Consider the following 15,049-nt stretch of genomic DNA (forward strand, 5'->3'; position numbering starts at 1 on the left):
CACGGAATATGTAAATGGGAAAAACTGATCTAAAAATAAAAATAAAAAAAATCTTAAACTAGCCGTATTTTCCCTTAATTTGAGCACATTAAAAACATGATCTGCCAACGGAAGTATGTTTGCCCTTAAAATAAGATAATTAGACATTATGCACTTAAAATAAGATAATAGAGTTGTTGTTTTTTATATTTAATGTAAATAATGTAATTACATTTTTAAATAGTCTGATGGTTTTGCTCAAATCAAGTAAAAACCTGTATATTCAAGAGAAATGACAATTGCTTTATTATTTGCGGTGTAATGCTGGATTGCATCCTGTTGATGGCAGCAGAGAGCTTAATGTTTCTCATGTGTAGTTTTTAATTATGTCTGTTTCTGTCTGCAGAATATGAAGGCAAATGTGATCCACTCCCAAAAGCTAGACATTGAACTGGAAAAGAAAGTGATCGTTTCCTGTCTTGAGGAGCTGAAAACCTTTCCCATAAGGTAAACTGAAAGGGATAAGCAAGAATTAAGTTAATCTCAAGTTATTATTTTTATATTTGTTATTACAGCATTAATTTGTGCTTTTTTCATCAACGGTTTAGTGTGATTTATTGCTGATTAATAAGGAATAAAATAATACCATAGAAGGTGATAACTACGCTTTGGTTGCAAACATTAAACTCCAAACACTTGAGTTCATTTTAAAAATTAAAACAAAATCTTAAAATTTTTTACAGATAAAACTAAAAAAAAAAAACAACTAAACTTGCAGCTAACTATGTGAAAACATTTTCAACCAGGAATATTCGTTGCACTGTCTACAGGTGGTTCATATTTACTGGGGTCAAATCTCCATGAGAGGATTTTAGGACATTTAAAGTATTTAATTTAAGTGATTTCCCTCTGGGATTATTAACGTATGTCTGATTCTGATTAAACAAACTTATCATCTTCAGTTATCTTTTTATGATCAAGACTTCATTCTCGAATCTTAATAGAGCATTTATTTCACGTAACCAAGCTCAGACATTTCTTCCCCAGCCCCTTGTAAGTAAATAAAAACTCATATTACCTAAACTTTTCAATCCATATTTCCACATAGTTTCACTTGTTTTTTTTTTTCTAAATCTGACATTATGACACATATCTATTTATAATGGAGTTTTACATAACAGATTAACGCAAGCTCCAACAATAGAAAGCAGAAGGAAAATTACACGTGGTTTCAAAAGCTATTTACAAAAAGTTAAATGCTTTGTAGGTTTTTTTTTCTTTTATCCAGTATCCTCTGGTGTTCCTTAATGAAATAAATAATAACCTGTCCTCAGAAATAATCAGATAACCTAAAAGGACTCTACCTGTGTTTAATTTATTCTGGGGTCTGAGGATTCTGGTAAAACATTTTCTAACTAACAGCATCATTAAGACCAAGGAAAATACAGCATTACTGTAGACAGATAAGGGAGAACTTTTTTTTTTTTTTTTTTTAAAGCAGAATTAGATTAGAAAGCAACAAACCTCCCAGATCTTCAGTCTTGTTAGTAAATGGAAAGTTTTTAGATTGCAAAGTTAATTATCACACAATTCAACAAACATAGAGAACAAAAGTTATTGTTAGAAAAAAAAGCGCTAAAGGTCCCACTTCACTTGTATGCAGGTAGTGCTGTGGTGGGTTGACCCCAAAAGTAAAACTTCTATTCTACCATAAATTTTATGTTTGATAGAAAACAGAAATTTTATTATTTAATTTAATTTAATTTTATTCTAGACTATTATTTTTAGAAAATACTAAAAGCCTTTTTTTTTTTTTTTTTTTTTTTTTTTTTTTAATTCACAATCATGTGCTACGTAGTGTTGGTCCATGTGAGAATGCTCTCCTCTTTAGATTTTTTATGTGGTAATTTCCTTTTCTGCAAAAGTTTAAATTACTTATCAGACCCACAAAGAGGACTTAAATAATACATTTTACAGAGAAACTGACAGTTAATATATTTAGAGCCACAAAATGAGTCTGCTATGGCATGGCTAAGATATTATTAGAAGTTAGAAGATTATGGTAAAAAACATGATGAAAATAGAATTGATTAGAACATTAAGTATACCTGTAAAACTTTTTTTTTGTTGCAATTAATTGATATTGAATTTGATCTGATTGCTAAACAATACCTGTTTTATTTGTAGAGCACTTTAAAAGGATTGGGAGCAACACATATAAAAATAAAAAATAAAATTATAATAAAATGAATGGCAGGGTATTAGGACATTTTAAAGCAAACTAAATAACTTTAAAATAGATCCTGAAATGTTAAGGCAACAAAGTGAAGTAAAGTTAAAATGAAGGGAATATGCTCAGACTCTCCCTCTAGTTAAATACCCAGCACAATAACTGACTCAGACTGAGTACAAATGCATGCCACACTTTTCAGATTTAGAAGCACACTGAAATTCATGCATCATTTTCCCTCTACAATCTTTTGTGATTCTGTATTTGCCTATAGCATACAATCTTTCTATAAATACTGAAGACATAAGGAAAGGATTTCAAGTCGCCTGCATTATCTCACAGCTTTATTTCTTTTCTCGACTAACTAAGGTCTCTTCTCTCTTCTCTAGGTTTGAAAACCAGTTCATATTGCATTGCAGCGCCCTTCAACCGCAACCCCTGTGGACAAAGTATCAGATAACCTACATTAACAGCTTTGCTGCTTTACAGTAAGTCACATGGATTCACAGAAATCCCATAATGCACTGCAAACGGGCGAGATGACAAACCCACAAACCCGCAGCTGGCTTTTTGTTCCCCGACATAAAAAATGAGAAACTGACAATGGAGTTGTTGTGGGTTAACTGCAAGTGGTGGCATGCTTTAGAAGAGAAAGTAAACAGGGTGCCTCACAGAAACTAGTTATTTTATGTGAAACACAGCACTGTTTCTACTCTAAGAACTATAATGCCTGCTTACACCTTCATACTTGCCTTTGTTTATGAATATTTAGTCAAAGTTAGGTTGCACATTCTGATTTCAGTTTGACTTTTAGTTTGAAAATGCCACTTTTCGGAACTTTAACAGCTAATGGTAAAACCAAGAATGTGACTGTTGCGTGATGCAGCATTCGCAAGCTTAGGGGAAAAAATGTAAGATCCAAGCCAAACATGATGTCTTCACTCCGGTATTTAAACCAGGCTCACTCTTCCAACTCTGTCATCTGGTAGATTAGTTTAATCACTAAGCATTCTTTACATCTGTGTCTTATCTGTTATATTGATGCAAATTGGTCAAGGGGAAATATGGTCATGTATATAAATAAATCAGGACACCTAGGAAATTAAGAAAATTAAGAACTATATTTTTCTTTTGCAGAAAAGAGAGGGATTGAATTTCAACAACAAAAATATACCTTGTGTTTGTGGTTTGACAAAATATATCTAGAAAAATTATTTTTCCAGCAAATGAATAATATAGAATAACCTTACTCCTAATAGATAACTTGAGTAAAAATATTCTTGTAGCTATTAACAAGTTGCTGCTACAGCTAGTGTCTCTTATTTGAGATGTCTCAGGAATATTTTAAATGATAATAATCTTAATTTTTCATAATTATTTGCATCCTGCTAGCAATCTGGGGTGAAAGCTCTTGTTTAGAAACCCAGAGTGGAAGGTTTTGGGATTTAAACAAGCAACCTTGCACATAACTTGTACATCTAACCATGTCTTAAAATATTTTGTTATCTAAAAAGTAGTTGTGATCTTGCTTAGACTGTGATATATTGAGAAAGAGCAGAATCTGTTGCATTATTAATCTACTTTGGAGAAGATTATTTCATAAGTTTTCTTATTTTCCTATTTCTTGAAGCTATGATATATATTCTCATACTACCAATTGCATAAAATCTGACTACATTGGCAGATTATTGCACTTATTTTGAGTAGAATCTTCTCCTGCTTATTCTATTGATCTCAGATCAAGATCAAAAATACTTTGGCCATGTTAAAGATTGTAGGACTTCTTTAGATGGATATTTTTATGTATCCATAAAGCTCCCTGCTTTACCCACTAGGCCATCTCTCTCATAAAAAACACAGATTGTTAGAGTCAGATAGTTTCTACAAAGATGAGCTTCAATCTGTTTTGTCATGATTTCACAGAATCTTTCTGAAGTCTTTATAAATTTAGAACTATTATGAAGATGTGTCGTCTCTATTTTTTTTCAGCTGAAAATTCACCTGCTTAAACATAAGTTTAAGGGAGGATGGGGTTTGATGGGGTTTCTGGATGGGGTTTAATTAATAGCTGTAGTAAAAAATCTTCATGGTCACGTGATTTCCTGGAAACAGAGAAGCGAGTGTGAAACCGTTCTATTAAAAGGAGGAAAAGCGAAAGCACTTGGACCATGCATGATTTGGCCTCACCCCCTGATATAAACCAGACAGACATGTTTAGGGCAGCATTTCAGTTTGATTTATATCACTCATTTGATCTTATTAAAGTGGAGCTGTGAGGAGGTGTATAAGTAGCTTTCACCTTCCCTGCACCCTTTAACTAGTATGCTTCTCTAAAGTAGGCCTGATTAACAAACTCATAGATTCAAAGAAAGGTGCTTAGTATAGATTTTTCCAACTGCACAAATTGATCTAAACATGTCCTAATCTAAGTGTATTTACCCTTCATTTGAGTAATTAAGTTTCATTTATCAAATGCAAGACCTTGGGCACTCAGAGCCAAGAAAGGCATTTCAAGTGAGAAAGTAGAGGCATATGCCATTTAAAAGGTTTATATAGTGGCTAGGCTAACCCCTGAGTTAAGTTATTTTGCTGCCAATAAAATATGTTGCCCTTTAAAATAAGCTATACATGCAACACCTGAAATATGATGGAGACGCTGTGTAATTAGGATATATTTATTGCTTACCGCAGTCGGGGGTGGCTAATATCTTAGTCAGATAACATTCTGACTGTCATATTTTGTTCTGTGAACACATGCCCAGCTGGTGGTTGTTAGAACAACAAATCAAGCTCAAATCATGGTAAAATCAGGGAACTCTTCACATATATGGAATAAATGTACTACATCTTCCTTTCAAAATATTAGAGTTTATTAACTAAATGTCATAATGGGCTTTAAAGATCTGACCCACATGCAGAGAACCACTCAGAGACAAGAGTAAAAGTTAACAGGTTTATTGAAGGTTGCAAAGAAACACAGACGGAGAGAGTATTCTGCTAGGTTATAATGTTGGACCTCAACAGACTGGTGAACCGGAACCGGAAACTCTGAAGAGAAGATCACTATGATCCGTTCAGGGACCGTGGGAAAAAAAAAAAAGAGTGAGGCTTGTATTTTGCTGGAGAGGCACTCACGCTTTGGGGGCTCTTGGTTATTCCTTGGATCCAGTTTGTGGGGTTTTATCCAGAGAAGAAGGAACTCCTTGGAGAGCGGACAGGCAGACTAACGTTGGACCCAGAGGAGTAAAGGAGCGGACTGTCACCTGGTTTTCCAGAGTTGGACTTGAATGGATCATGAGAAGGTTTCCCCTTGCTCAGTGTGACTCAGATAATCCTTCCAGGGGGGCACCTCATAGTGGAAGGTCCAGGCTTATCCAGTGTTTCAGGAAGGCTTCCCAATACTGGCAAACACCCTGGCGTCGAGGTAGTGACAGCCCACAGCTCAAATACTCCTCTGGTAATGACCCAATGAGCCACAGGTGTGTAAGGAGGCCCAACGAGGACAGGGCACCATCTGGTGGTGGAGAGAAGAAAAACACAAAAACAACCCAAACAAACTGAATCCTAACACAAAACTCATTCTGCTCCAAGTCAAACATTTTTCCGGTAAAAATTCTTGATTGAATTAGTGAAACTCAATATTAATAAGCTTCCATGTACAAAGAAGAAAGAAAATAATGGTTGAAAATCCTTATCAATAAAATGATGGAATGATATAACGATTCAGCATGGGTTTTATGTTTGAGAACCATGATGTTTGTTTATCTTAAGGTATTTAAAAAATGAGGTCCAATTAGCTTTTAACTAATTTAGAACAATTAGAATGTGTTCAGATCCATTCACAATGCAAATATTAGCTGTAAATAAAATATTAAATAATGTTTTATTAAATGATTTGCCTAAACTGAAGAATAACCTTTATTTTATCCATGTTAAACCTTCTTTGAATTAGGCTTGTAGCTAGCAAACCTGAGAGGCCTAAATGGCTCTTTGGTCATAATTCATTAATCAAAATGTGATGAGGATATGACGAAACACAAGAAAATGATTTGTATAGTAGTATTTAAACCCTTAGTAAGGTAAAACTTCCATCCTTTCATTTTCCCTCATGTTTATTCCTGCCAGGGTCGCAAGGGGTGCTGGTGCCTATCTCCAGCTGTCAGTGGATGAGAGGCGGGGTACACCCTGGTCGCCAGTCCATCGCAGGGCAAAACAGAGACAAACAGGACAGACAACCATTCACGCACACACTCACAGCTAAGGAGAATTTAGGGACCCTGATTAACCTAACAGTCATGTTTTTCGACTGTGGGAGGAAACCGGAGTACCCAGAGAGAACTCAAGCATGCACAGGGAGAACATCCAAACTCCATGCAGAAAGACCCCAGGCTGGGAATCGAACCCAGAACCTCCTTGCTTTAAGGCAGCAGTGCTACCCACTCTGCATCCACCTAAATTAAAACTTGTTTTGCTTTATAAACAGCAGCTTAAACATGTCATTGTGGTGTGCTATGCAGCCTATTTTGTTATATTACCTTTAGATTACAGGGAAGATATGAAATTATCATCAAAAAGAAATTATTTAGCTAAAAAAAAATGTTTCCCTAAATGTGCCAAACCTCTACCTCTGCTGATCTCGCTTTTGGAAAAGCTGGGTTTCTCCAGTATTGGCTTAACAAGGCAGACTCACTTTAGAGAAGTTCTTTGTTTGTAGGAGCTCCAGCACTCCAGCCTCCTGCCTGAAAGTCCTTAGTCTTAGAGAGAAATTTAGCAAGGAGTCTGTTTAGAAGCAATCTGGTTTTGGAGTTTTGCAGCAGATCCACTTAGCCTTTGGTCAGTCTGGAGAGACAGAATGTGACTTTGGAGTTTCCTCTTCAATCACCGTGGGCGCAATAATGCATTTCCTGTAGGAGTGTCTTGGAAAACTGTCTTGGGAGGAGGCGACTTTGCAGCATTTAGAGATTTAAAAGAGATGACCATGCAGATGTGTTTTTTATTTTTTATTTTGAGTCCAAGAATCTTATTTTGTTGATAGATAAGTTTAAGAGAAAATGTGCAGCTCTATTTGCAATGAAAGGTGGTCAACATTGAGTACAGCTGCCTTATGATATCCTGTTCTGATTGCTTCAAGATTTTGCATGGCTTTGTGCTGGTGTGTTACATCTATTTCTGCCAAGATGTGCTCCAATCTGGTTGCAAAACGACAAATTGTCGTCAAATTATGGTGTACACGCATAAAAGTCACACAAAAGAGGACATTTTCTAAATTTCTCATTGTTTTTTGTCTCTAGGCAATACATGGAGGGGTACATGGACAGCTGTCCAAACGAGGTGGAGGCGTTCAGAGGAGAGGTGAAAGGGCTTATTGAGAGGCTAATGGAAAGTCTGGGGAAACAGTATAAAGATGATGCCAAGGTAACTCCACTGTTGCATATGCTAGAAGAGCTGTATTAGGTAAACTCTCTGTTCCTCTTTGATTGGTTCTCTTCCTCTTAAAGTTTAGACATTTCATTTTGTGTTTTTTAAGAGGAAGTGAAAAAGAGATCTTAAACTCTTGATGTTCTTTTTAGAAACACCTTTACAATATCTAGAAATTATGGACTTAACAGAAGTTCTCAAACTGAGACTATTGAGATAAGAAATTTGTTTAGTGTAAGTAGAAATATGAAATGCAAATAAAAAAAAACTTATTCCTTACATCAACATTGTTTAAAAATTAAAGTCGCTGTAGTTGCTAAGGAGGAAATGATTTTTTAAATGTGAAATCAATAAAGAACACTTTGATTGGGAATAATTGATCTGACTATTCCTATTGTGCACAATATGTATGTTATATAATATGTTATGTATCACTTGTTTAACCTCCTATATAGAAAACCTAAAAAGTTGTTTAATACAAATCCAATTGGAAACTTTGCCTCTTCTTATAATTTCTTTACTTATTTCCAGCCTTTCCTCAGGCGGATGATGACGAGGAAGTGGCTTACCAATGATGATGACTTCAAAAACCTCTACAGCCGTACAAGGCAGCTTTGTGATCATTGTAAACACATGAGTCCTCCATATTTAGAGGTACAGAAGCATGGTTACGATTTGTCTGATTGATCAAATTTGGGAAGTTTTAATTGATGTTATTCTATTTTGGACAATATCCATCCATACATCCATTTTCCGTCATGCTTATCCCTGTTGGGGTCGCGAGGAGTTCTGGTGCCTATCTCCATTGTCAATGAATGAGAGGCAGGGTACACCCTGGAAGGGTTGCCAGTCTATCGCAGGGCAACACAGAGACAAACAGGACAAACAACGTTCATGCACACACTCACCTAAGGAGAATTTAGAGAAGCTAAAAAACTAACAGTCATGTTTTTGGACTGTGGGAGGAAGCCCGTAAGCCAAATGTTACGTAGGCCAACAAAATTGTTCAGGATAAAACGAAATCAGCTGAAAGCTAGGACTCTCTGAAAACTAGCTGAGTGGCTCTTTCAAGATGCACAAACTGAAGCAGTTGAAGAAAAATGGGCTGCGTGGTGTTACTAGAAAAAATCCATTGCATTGCTGCAAAGTATTTTATCTACAATATGCATAAACAGCAAAGGGACAAACCTCAGAATTTCTAGAACAAGGACATTTTGAGTGATGATACTAAGCTAAAACATTTTTGCCACAACCATAAACATTGCATTTAGAGAGATATACATAAGGCCTATGCCAAAAGAAGCACCATTCCTACTGTAAAGCATGGAGATGAATCACTGATGTTTTGGGGATGTTTGAGCTACAAAGGCACAGATCAAAGCTAGTGGGATGAGGAATGTTATTAGCAAATAGTGGAGGCACATTTATATATATCAGGCTCAAAGCTGCATATGGGACGTAATCGGATGTCCCACAAAGACGATTGTCCAAAACACAAGGCCAAGCCGACCTGTGATTGGCTACAGCAATCTGTCCCCTGACCTCATTACCACTGAGCCAATCTGGGGACATCTCATGTTCATGCAAGACACCCAAAGAATTTACAATTGGAGGCCTTTTGCCAAGAAGAATGGGCAACTTAACCAAGTTGTTTATTATTAAATGGTGTCATTCAACCACTAACCATGAGCAGAAAAGCTGTATTTTTGTGTTATGATTTATATTCTGTGAAAAAAAAAAGCGACAACAAAGTGTAAACTTTAGAGCACTACTGTAATGCTGACATCAGCATCAAACCAAAGTAAATGTCTCAGTGCTTTCAGCTGTATTAGCTATTGTTTGTCTTGGAATTGTTGTAATATATAATTGTTCTTAACTCTCCAGGGTCTTATCTGGTGGATGAATAAACGCCTGTTGTATGAACAGCCATGTAATTTCTCCGAAAGACGGAAAAAGGAAATGCTGAATGTTCTTTTCATTGGCATCCTGGAAATTCCTGTTGGATTTTTTTTAGTCTGTTACGGAAGCAGTAAAAAAAAAAAAAATGAATTGGTGGAAGTTAAAGTGTCAAAGCATAATGCTTTGACACTGCATAATATATTTGATTTTGACTACATAATATTTTAATTGTATGGCAAGAAATGCACAATCCATCACCTCCCTTCTCCATTTGTTCCATGCTGTTCTGATAATCCATCCCTATTTCTGTTGGACAGGAATTTGCGAACCGTTTGCATTACCATGTGGTGAAGGAGTACATCGGCCAACTCATGAAGAATAACTACTCATGCAAGAACCAGAAGCATGAGAGGGCTGCAACCAAAATCAATCAACAGTGGAAACAGCTTTGTGAACTGTTTTACAACATGGTAAAAAAAAAAAAAGAAAAAATCAAAATCTTCCTTCCTTTGTAAAAATTTAAGCTGTTAAACTGTTTGCGTCCTGTTTATTATATAGGATTTTTATTAAAGGATTTTTCAAAAAGTGTGTAAAATAAATCAAGAAAATTTAACTAGTTTAAAAAAAAAACTCAAGTTCTTACAGATGCAAATCATTACTGTTACAGCTGTATGTAGATCTAATAATAATAATAAATTTTCTATAGAAACATCTTTCATAAAACTCAAGATCGCTACACAAATAAAAGTAAAGAACAATAAAAATGATGAACATCATCAATGAAATTAACAAATCACAGAGAATAAATGTTTCGAAGGGGTGTGTTTGGGTCCGGATTTAAATAGATGTAGCGTCAATAATAGAGAGGAGAGGATTCCAGAGTCTGGAAGCAGAACAAGAGAAAATCTCTGCTCCTGAGGGAGCGGAAGGAGGCGGTGATATGAAGGAGATTAAATAAGGGGTGTGATTGTAAATGATCTTGATTGTAAACATAATAATTTTAAGTTCATGTAGAGCATAAAGATTAGATTAAAACAAGACTGTGCAACTTTTATCCACATCTTTGCATAATTTGAGGTCCATTAAATGACTTTCAGGTTAATCTACAGCAGTTGCTCCATATCGGCTGCCCTTCTCAAGAATTCACAATGTAACATCAGAGCATCCGATCTATGGCTGAACGAGTCATCGCTGTAACTCTGAGTAATGCTTTACAGCATTTGGAGAATCTCTTAAACCTAACTAATCTAAAAGATGTCCTTAAGCGTCAAAACAGATGACACCAGCTCAGACATATTGTTGGTTCTCTGATGTAACATTTAATATAGAGGAGTGTTTTACCAGTAAAGTCATGACATCTCAATCAGATAGTCTCCACTGGTGTTTAAGGGTGCTAAACCTGGAAGTTACAGGTCAGGTCCCCCTTGATGGCTAAAAGTTACACAGTATCACTTTAAGATAAGATTATGAGGGATCTCGAGACTAGAAATCCATCCATCCATCCATCCATCCATCCATCCATCCATCCATCCATCCATCCATCCATCCATCCATCCATCCATCCATCCATCCATCCATCCATCCATCCATCCATCCATCCATCCATCCATCCATCCATCCATTTTCTTATCCCTGCTGGGGTTGTGAGGGGTGCTGGTGATTATCTCCAGCTGTCAAAAGTCGAGAGGAGAGGTACACCCTGGACAGGTCACCAATCTATCGCAGGGCAATTAGAAATCCCTCCTTCCTTATTGAGGCAAGTTATAATAGCTTGATCAACTGACTAATTCTCTTAAAAATACCTCTATCTTTAGCATCTTTCTTCACTTTTTGTCCTAAATCCATTCTTTGCTATATACAGATTTTTTTTTTCATCTGCTAAGTTGAGGCCTATGAATAAAGAAAAAATATTTTGGAAATGACAAATTATTTGATAAAGAATGAGAACCAATAATTTTTTACTTTATTTGATAAAAATAAAGAAAGATTTCAAAATGTATTATAAAGAACCTTCAAACATTTTAACTATTGCACCTTCTACTCTTGATCATTTTAAGTTGTTCCAATATAAATACAAATAAATACAAGTAAAAACATTTTATAAATGTCAAAGAGAACATGTGCAACATAAAATGATTCAATCTAGATTTAATCAGTCTAATTATTTTAGAAGAGAGAGATAATACAATTTAATCCTCTACCCAATAATTTTTTTATTTCTTAATAATAAAAGCTCCAAGCAGATAACAACTATAGCTTTGTTAGCTATTGATTAAGTCACACTGTTTATGAACCATATCAAACTGATCTTTCCATCAGTTGTCTGAACAGCTGCACCAAAAACCACAAAAGACCTAAGCCTTTCCTGTCTTACTTCAAAATAAGAGCCTCTAATATAAAAAACAAAACTGGCCCCTTTCCACCAGCTCCATCTGGTTCTACTCTATCCCACCACTATTCAGATGTTTCCATTACTGCTTTTTCATTATCTGTACTGGCTTTTTTCAGTCCTACTCAGGAGTTGGTCCGATCAGAGATGAGTAGGACCGAACAAAAGGCAGTGCTGGTTCTGAATGAGCAGTAATGGAAACGATTGAAAATTGGTGGGATGTGATAAAGTAGGGCCAAGTAGAGCCGGTGGAAAAGGGAGAATAATGTCAGGCATGAAGGACTCTCCCTTGGGCTAAGAGTTATAGCATATATGTATTTAACCAGAGGTTATATTTGCTTTAAGTTGTCTTCTGTGGTCGACACATTTTTTTATACATATAACAGTTTAAAGTTGTAAAATGCTGACATTAAATATTTGGCTCCTCTGAACAAAACCATAACAAAATAATAAGTTGCTAAAGAAGTTTGTTCATTACAGCACAGTAATACGTTTAGACATGTCTATAGTGGCATGCATTTCATGTGACAATCCAAGCATTGCATGCATTGTGTTATTTTTTTCTGCAGGGATCAACTCATGAGTGGCTGGAACATGTAGGATACGATCTAAGCAAGATCATTGGAGAAAAAAACAAAACAGACATCAAGAGCAATGTGCAGCCCCTGCTAGAACATTATCCAGATTTCAGGTATGTATGGATTAGTCCCTTTTGATGACAGCGTGATATAACCAATAGCAACAACATGACAATATGTTCAGAGATTTAAATGACTTTGCAGATTTATTGTGGACTTAGTTTTAAGTAAGTAATAGGCTCGATGAAGGAGAGGAGGTAAATAAATTTAAAATGTTGCCACAACTTCATGTGTTGCTGTGGTTCACTGAAAGCTTGTAGACTAAATATTAAGTCTATAAACTTGTTTCTTGATCACCTTAAATTTAGAATTTGATGATCATAAAAAGTGTCACATTGTTTAGTATGTACTATTTGTTTCGATGGCATAGGAAGACACAGTGACCTGAGAAAATAGAGCTGCGGTGAAAATGGAAATATTTAAAAAGACTATGTCGTCATTATACAATGTGTGTTGAAAATCTGTGGTTTTGTTGTCAAAACAAGTAAAAAAACATAAAAAAATAAAGCTGAAGAAAAACAGAAGTCCTGGAGTTCCCCTTTATGAATAATAGCACTCAAAGATTAACAACAATCACTACATGATAACTCTTATTTAACAGAAAGAAACCTCCAGCAGAACCAGACTCGGAGTGAATGGCCATCTGCCGTCACACCACTGGAGCAGACAAAAGCTGTTTACTTTAAACCACCTGTATCTACAGTACATGAAAGATTTCTGTGGAAACTGGGTGCAGCTGCTTTTTATTCCAAGTTTTTGAAAATAGGGAGATTAATTGCAGAGCAGGAGATTTTTTTTATTTCTTTGACATTATGTAACCTGCACCCTTATTGGCCAAATGCATCTCTTTGTGTTGCCCTATATTAATCTCCACCCACACTGTCTGTCATTTAGGCCATAAACTTTGCAAAGTTTGCAAACTGAAAACTTTCTATGAGTTTCTTTCAAACATTTCTATCTTTTTGCCACTCTTCCATAAATTTTTCTTTAAATAAATGGATTCTTTGCTTTTTCTGTCAAGTTAAGGCAAGGGAAGTTTATATATGTAGAAAAGTACTTACAAGGCATTCAAGGTGTACAAGATAAGATTTCCTTGATAGATTATGCTTTTGTGCTATAGTCTCTTTGTTTTCAGTTGACAGATCAGTTCTCTGTAAGTTGTTCAAAGCTGGGGATACTGTTTTATGACCTAAATCTGATTTGAATTATCTTGTTTGGTCTTTGCAGGACAGCTAGATTTATTCTCAGACTAGATTACACAAGTTAAAATTGCTAAACAATTGACTTCTTAAAGCAGCTGGTAATAATGTGTTTTATTTTGGAGTGTTTAAATTAGTGATGGCTAAATAGATGATAATTTTTTTGTTAGAAAAAAGCAGCATTTTCTTTTAACTTTATGTTGGTCTAGCTTATGAAATTTCAACAGAATGAATTAATGTATGCAGTTGAAAAGTGACCAAATGTATTAAATGTATGATAGTTATGTTGTTGTTTTTTTATCTCTAAATGTATTCTAATTTGTGTCAATGTTTTTGTTTCCCTACCCACAGCAGGAAACATCTGGTTGCTGTTCTTTCCTTCAGCGGCCTTAATAAAGGGCGCGAGTACCACTTAATCCTCCAGAAACTCACTGCGCTTAAAAAGGAAGCGGGCAGCACATGCACTGACAGAAGCCAAGTTTTATTTGAGGACATTCAAGTCACGGCTAACACTGACTGCTTTTCCAACCTGCCTTCCTTCTGTGTCAGCTTTCTGCAGTCAGACAGCTAAGGAAGAACTGCAGAGTTCATTTCTTATGCTCAGCTTCTGAACCTGCTGCAGGAAATGCCATGTCACTTTTTTTCTCAGGTTATGGGATTTTTCATTATGCGGGCTTGATTGCACTGTGACTCTTGTTTGTATATATCCAAAGAACAGAATTTTCATTCATTGTTTGTGATAATTTTGTAACGTCACATTCAGTTTGGCAAATCTGCATAAAAAAGAACAAAATGTGAATTTTACTTCAGCTACAACCATACTACAGCTCTATGTCTTCTTTAAGATAAGCAATGCTAAATTTCATTTTCCTAAGAACAGCACTATGAATTAGGGTCATGTACTGTATTGGATAAGTTAAGAGAGGAGGTTAAAACAATGCAGTTAGACTAATAAAGAGGATGAAAACGTTGAAGGTACTCACAAGAAAACCAGCAAATAAACAAAAGCAACTTAGACACTTGGATAGGATATACAATAACAATAAAATAATATTGATAAAGTTATCTTAAAGACAATAGTTGGTCGCTGCACCCACATATACCACTGTATAATGTGGATTGTTTTTGCATCCGAGAATACTATGGCTTTAACCAAAGGATGAAAATGATGACATGTTAACAGATCCTGCCAGAAATCCAGAATTTTGAGGTTATTGTATTTCATGTAAATATATAATTGTTGGCTAACCTTGTTTAAGAAGACAAACAAACATTCTTTCATCACAGAAATAACTTT

The 15,049-nt window shown here is 35.5% G+C and overlaps 1 protein-coding gene across 2 annotated transcripts in view; it reads left to right on the forward strand.

The window, feature by feature from the left end:
* Positions 1 to 14,832, forward strand: part of exoc3l4 (exocyst complex component 3-like 4) — a 33,309-nt gene extending 18,477 nt beyond the window's left edge. The window contains exons 9-15 of one of the 2 annotated variants that reach the window (XM_038304637.1): positions 386 to 486; positions 2,599 to 2,697; positions 7,501 to 7,624; positions 8,159 to 8,281; positions 9,844 to 9,996; positions 12,485 to 12,606; positions 14,104 to 14,832. In XM_038304637.1, coding sequence (XP_038160565.1) covers positions 386 to 486; positions 2,599 to 2,697; positions 7,501 to 7,624; positions 8,159 to 8,281; positions 9,844 to 9,996; positions 12,485 to 12,606; positions 14,104 to 14,323 — 942 coding nt within the window. In that variant the 3' untranslated portion in view covers positions 14,324 to 14,832. Of the gene's footprint in view, positions 1 to 385; positions 487 to 2,598; positions 2,698 to 7,500; positions 7,625 to 8,158; positions 8,282 to 9,843; positions 10,057 to 12,484; positions 12,607 to 14,103 lie in introns of those variants that run through there. The other variant, XM_038304636.1, reaches the window with a different exon arrangement.
* The last annotated feature ends 217 nt before the right edge of the window (positions 14,833 to 15,049 follow it).

This window comes from Cyprinodon tularosa, unplaced genomic scaffold (genome assembly GCF_016077235.1).
Source record: "Cyprinodon tularosa strain WSP-4 unplaced genomic scaffold, ASM1607723v1 ctg54, whole genome shotgun sequence".
NCBI classification, from domain to species: Eukaryota; Metazoa; Chordata; class Actinopteri; order Cyprinodontiformes; family Cyprinodontidae; genus Cyprinodon; species Cyprinodon tularosa.